This window comes from Seriola lalandi, unplaced genomic scaffold, assembly GCF_002814215.2.
Source record: "Seriola lalandi dorsalis isolate HSWRI2012SDOR001 ecotype SW California unplaced genomic scaffold, Sedor1 jcf7180002054735, whole genome shotgun sequence".
Taxonomy (NCBI): domain Eukaryota; kingdom Metazoa; phylum Chordata; class Actinopteri; order Carangiformes; family Carangidae; genus Seriola; species Seriola lalandi.
Genome location: NW_019525288.1, coordinates 535,514 through 541,642, shown reverse-complemented (window position 1 = coordinate 541,642; position 6,129 = coordinate 535,514). Strand labels below are relative to the sequence as shown.

At 41.2% G+C, this 6,129-nt stretch overlaps 1 protein-coding gene across 1 annotated transcript; it reads left to right on the top strand.

The window, feature by feature from the left end:
- Positions 1-342: 342 nt before the first annotated feature.
- LOC111668297 (beta-2 adrenergic receptor) lies at positions 343-4,279 on the top strand. The gene is made up of 2 exons (XM_023424320.2): positions 343-704; positions 825-4,279. Exons 1-2 carry the CDS (start codon positions 422-424, stop codon positions 1,718-1,720), a joined length of 1,179 nt encoding a protein of 392 aa, XP_023280088.1. The 5' UTR covers positions 343-421; the 3' UTR covers positions 1,721-4,279.
- Positions 4,280-6,129: the final 1,850 nt, after the last annotated feature.

The window sequence follows — 6,129 nt, the reverse complement described above, 5'->3', positions numbered from 1 at the left end:
TGTACAGTTTTGCCTGCTTATGTCCATGACATGTTTTTGTAACTCTATAGTGGAATTGGATTTTGGAGGACCTCATAAAAGCAAAGTTAGTGGCTCAGGTGTTTGATGGATGCAGTGTAAAGACCACTGTGTCATCAGAGTGGCCATTCTTTTGTCTGTGTGTCACACAGTTGGGAGCAATGCTTTACTGACAGGGTTGATGATACAAGTTGATTTGTTTTTTTAAAAAAAGAATAGCATGACCGGCCGTATTAGATAAGCAAGTTAGACATACTGTTCGCCACATTTCTCTCATTTGTACGGATGATTTAAACGTGTTCATTTGTATTTTTCAACAGGACAGTTTCTCAGCCCAGGACATGGTCTCCTGAGCAGCCCTACCACCAGCACGTCACGAGCATAGACCAGTCTATCCTGGGCCATGACTGCTCTGCTTCCCAACGTCAGCGTCCCTGGGAGTACAGCAGTCCTGCTGGCGACCACAGACTGTCCGTTTAACCTTACTGCAGCTGCTCAGGCAGGACTCGGGTCAAGTCAATCTCTAGCCCCCCTCTGTACCCTCTGTTGCTGTGGGTTTCTAAATCGCACCTTGGCTGTGGTGTTCATGGTCAGCCTGGCATTTGCCATCGTGGTTGGAAATGTGGTCACACTCACTGTCTTTGTGCAAACGAGGCAATCGAGAACACCGCAGGGATACTTGAAAGGTAAATGTTGTGAACCATTTCACCACTGAAACTTTTTTACTTCAGTGTTTCAACAGGACAACAGTCTGAATGTGCATCCTGAGTTCTCTTCTTGTTGTTGTCTCACTCTCTCTCTGGCAGTGTCTCTGGCCATAGCAGACATGATGGTTGGTGTCCTCGTGGTCCCTTTCTCTGTCTACACTGAAATCTCTCTGATGGTGACGACCGCTCCTCCCAGTTGGTACCAGGGTAGCTCTACTTCCCCGGCCTCCACCTCCTCCCTCGGCGGACTAGTGAGCCCTTGGCAGCCCTGCATGCTGATTGGTCCAGTGTTCGCTGGATGCACTTTTGTCTCCATCAGCACAATCTTCCTCATGACCTTGGAGCGAAGTGTGGCCATCCTAAGGCCACTTCACAAGGATGCCCTGGTGACCCGGAGACGAACGCTGCTCCTCATCCTGCTCTCTTGGGCTGCCAGCTTCCTGCTGGCTCTTGCGCCTCTCATCTTCAGCAGTAACTTCACTTTGGAGTACAATGAGTGCAGTCGTATGTGTAACTACACCCCACTATTGTTTGGAAGCCAGCTGCCGCCTGATGCCAACATTTTGCTGTTAATCCCGACATTTGACTTCACACTGCTCGGTGGCACGTTAGCAGTTAATATTGTGTCTTTCACTAGCATTCGAAGGTACTCCCAAAAACGCAAACTCCTCTCAGAGGGGAGTCTTAGTGATGGAGGGGGAGGAGGAGGGGGAGGGTGCCCTCACAGACCCTCCTTTTCAGACATTAAAGCTGCCAAGACAATTGGCATTCTAACATTTGCCTTCACAGCGTCCTTCTCTCCCATCGCAGTGTTTGTGCTCGGGAACGTGGTGGGATACACCTGGTGTAACTTTTCCTTTTTTGCCTTCTGGATCCTGACAGGAAACAGCTGCTGTAATGTTATCATCTACAGTGTCAGGGACCACCGCTTCAGGAAGGGTGTGACCCTGCTCTTTCAGCGAGACCGGTCCCCCCCACACGGCGAAAAGACTTGAGGGATACATTCATTCATACAGTAGCAACAAGCTTATGGTTTGTGGCTGCACCTCAGTAAATTAACTTTAAAGGAATAGTTTCAAATTTTGAGGAACATGCTCGTTCACTTTGTTGCCAAGGAGATAGATGCCATTCTCGCATTTGTGCAGTAAACATGAAGCTGGAGTCAGCAGCTGGTTTGCTTAGCTTGGTGTAAGGACTGTAAACAAGGGGAAACAGCTAGCATGGTGAAGGTAATGCACCTTCAAGCAGTTACCATTCTTCGTCCTATGCTAAGCTAACCTTTTCCTGGTTCAAGTTTAATATTTACTTTATATTTGTGAGAATGGTTTCAATCCTTTCATCAACCTCTTCACAAGAAAATGGAATCAGCTTATGTCCCAATCTGTCAAACTATTTCTATTACTATTTCAAATGTAAACTCCATGTGAAATGAACAAAATTAGGTCATTTAAAAACAAAAGGATTGCAATTCTTTGTTACGGAGAAAAATATCTGACCTCCATCCACATTTATATTTGGACAAGCGGACCTATATCTATGCATTGCATGATGAAACAGCTTTCATGATTGGACCAAAAACACGTACTGTAGGTCTTGAGGGAAAGGGCCATTATTTGAATAAACTGCATAAACTTTGTAGCTACTCTACTGCCGCAACAATCCGCATCCTCTCCTCTCGTCTCATTGCCTCGACTTCATCTAACATCAAACCTCTTTCCTGAAGCTTTACAGATGAGAGGGTTTTTGTGAGCCCTTCGATAACTTCAGGATCAAACTTACTGTGTCTGCAGGAGGTGCACTGACAACCACAAAGACCACACAGTTCATGTCTTTATGCCAGTAGTGGGTTTTTCATCTTATTAATTTACAAGGGGTGTTATTTGTGTGTTTAGAAATCTTGCTACTGCCTCCTCTTTGGAATAATGTGGATTACAAATGTTTCAGTTAAAGGAAACAGGAAAGAGTTCATACCATAGATTTGATTGTGTGTCTAATTTCAATCTTTTGAGATAATAATCTGCCTCAAGTATCAGAAATGCACTTTATCAGTTAGGTGAGCCATTTGCATTCTGCCATTTGTCAGACAATGTTAATTTTGTACAAGTTTTATTTTTGGCATTTTATAATACTGGTCATTTTTTTCTGAGCAAATGTGAATTCAAGAGAATGATCTGAATATTTATTAAATCTGTACAGATTAAATGAATGGGATGCCAAACACAGAGATTCAGTACAAAAAAGCATTAAGATTATAGCAGACCCTCATACTGTGCTGGCTTATCTTTTCAGGGTATAATGTATTTGTAACATAAAATGATCTCATCAGTGTGTCAGCTATAAGTCTTGTGTATTGTTTGGAATTCTGTATCGTACAATTTGACTATATAATAATATACATATGAATGGGGATGAGGAGCATTTCACATCATTAAATGGCTATATTTTCATTCATGATAAAAAAAAATGTTTTGCATTGCATTGAATTTTGTTGTAATTAACAGGCTTTTGATATTGTAATAATTCAGCCACCACATCAACAAAAAAAGGGAAAATGAATAATAGATTGTTTTTTGTTTTTTTTGCATTTAATTACTCTAAATTGTTTCCAGATTTATTTTGTGAATATAAAAACATTATTCCTATAGCTCAATCGATGTGACACTAAAAGACAAAAACATTTTGTCCTGTTTACCATGAAGTGCCCATTAAAGGAATAGTTTGACATTTGGAAATGGTGCTTATTTGCTCTCTTGCCGCGAGTTAGATGAGAAGATTGATACCACTGTCATATCTGTCCATTAAATATGGAGCCCCAGCCGTGTGACAATTAGCACAGCTTAACAATTAAGACTGGAATCAAGGGAAAACAGCTAACTGGCTCTGTCCAAAGATTAGAGAAATACACCTAACTGTAAATATAAAACTTGCTAATGTCATTTATTGAATCCCTACTGAACCAAAAGTGTAATGCAGTGACTTCCTGGAAGTCATAACTTCATATAACTTACATAATACCACAAACTGTTATTTTTACACTGGCTGTAGCTTCATATTTGCCATACAAACATGACTACTATCTTCTCATCCACCACTCAGCAACAATGTAAATAAGTGTATTTCCCCAAATGTCCAATTATTCCTTTGAAGCCAACTGATCGACAATCCAGTGCATGTTCATGGAAGAATTTTTTTAATATCAAGGGTGCTGTGATACACTGCAAGTTGATCCAATAACAAACATCAGGGAATTTAATGGTCAACAAAAAGAAAACGAATCTAACAAATGTTATAATGTCGTGTATGAACTTCACTGAATGAATGAATATCTTTCATGTACAAACTTACAGCCGTTTGGCATTTTCCACCAAAAACTGTCACAATAGTGGAAAAGTTTGAAATCTACAGCATCCTAATCATCGTTGGTTCTGTGTAAGAAAAATGATTATTATTGTGCTGATATTGAATCACTGTACAGAGTTGTATCATTTGTGCATAATTAATCAATGGTGACTGCATCAGATTTGGTAATAATAAATGTGTTTGGGAACATTTCATTTGTGAGTTTAATTGGGTTCACTGTGACTGTAATGCACTCAGCTCACTGCTGTAATATTCACAGCCTCAGCAGTTGCACAAGCCACGGGAACACCACTTCAGCGTTTCTCCATTTACTCTGGCGTATTATTGGCTTCATCCCACTGGGATTATGTAATGTGGAGGAGGAGGAGCTACAGTAACACCACTGGATACCCAGCATGAGGGGATATTTTAGTAGTGTGCAGGTAAGAAAGCAGAGTGAGGTTCAGTGTGCTGTCTCATCTCTGCACTGAAACATCTAAAACAGAACACAGCTAAGGCCTAAAGACACAGAAGAGAGGATCTTGAGACCTAGTGACCCAAATTGTAATTGAGGAGTCTGTGTGTGTGTGTGTGTGTGTGTGTGTGTAGAGATAAGGGAAGAGTTCCTATTTTACAACTACTCTGTTAGAGAGTGATCTCCCAATTTGAGAAGACACTAGAGAGCGAGATGGAAGGGGTGAGAGGCTGACGGCTAATGTCAGCAGCGATGTGGTAAAAGCGTACTCCACCTCCAGTCCCACCATGAAATAAATGATCTGACACTTGCCTGCTCATGTGACTGAGTCCAAGAATGAGAGCCATGAGAAAGAGAGCAGAGGAGGAGAGAGAGTGAGAGTGAGAGTGAGAGAGAGAGAGAGAGAGAGAGAGAGAGAGAGAGATCTTATGTGTCACTTATTATTGCATATTCACTACATATCTGAACAGCCTGATTTGTACTGGCAATATCATGAACCAGTACATTATATCCTTACATTAACAGTCCTATGAAACGTACTCTTTGTGTCTGGTATTGGATCTTTGGAGGATACTGGCTGACAGCATTGTTCACCGTCTAGAGGCTTTTATACGCAGATACTGTGGTAGTAGATCGACTCACATAACCTGGAAATTTGCTGCAGGGCGGTGGCAACTTTCCCAGATATATCTTATTGTAAACTGAGCCCATGCATGTCTGGTGGTTTGTGTCAAATCATCAAAGTCCCTTTGTAGTTACTGTTGTTTTTTTTTAAATATATTTTGTCACTGTCTGGCGTGTTTGAAGCTGCATTAGTCAAACAAAGCCAGCCAATAAAATTACAAAGCTGATGAAGCAGCTACTGTTGTGTTTGCAAAGTTGATTCACTGTGTTGTTGGCTACTGCTGGTGTCTAAATACCATTTCTGAATATAAATGACACAATACCAAACAATTGGAAATTTAACTGTTTGTTTACACGCCATCTGAATCCACCTCAGGCATCATCCATCTGTCGAACACGCCACCAATTTCCTATACTGCGCCAGTTTTTATATCTTAAAATTGGCTCTTCATCGAATTGAATCACTTCTGAATGATCAAGTTCAGAGACATATTACTATATAACTACACTATATGACTAGTGGGTCAGTACCAGGTCCTATAAACATTGCCTGTTGGATTTACCTCTCTCTGGGCCCAAATCAAAGGCAATTGCACATCTTATGTCAGACTTTGCAACACTCTTCCCTAGATCTTGTGTTTATAAATCACTAATTTGCATCATGTCACAATTTAAAACCAAAGGCAGGATCCTGCTGCCCAGGTGCTCTGACATGTGTGTGCTTGTGCACAATACAAACAAATGGGGACCCGCTTGTAAAAACATTGCTACATAGCGCTACTAGTGGTCAAAAACTACACAGGGCATTTTTAACATAATCTGTGCAGTAACTGTGTTGCTTGCTGAACAAATATATCAAAACAAACCAGCAGTGTTTGGATGTAATTTCTACAAGATATGCTGGACATGCTGCTTGCATTGAACTGAGGAAGTAGCTCGAGACTCACTAGCCTGTGTACACTGGGA

Bases quoted from the DNA above. Each gene is read 5' to 3' on its own strand.
- LOC111668297 (XM_023424320.2), top strand. From the start codon at position 422: ATGACTGCTCTGCTTCCCAACGTCAGCGTCCCTGGGAGTACAGCAGTC. The intron at 705-824 runs GTAAATGTTGTG...TCTCTCTGGCAG, and splicing joins ACCGCAGGGATACTTGAAAG to TGTCTCTGGCCATAGCAGAC.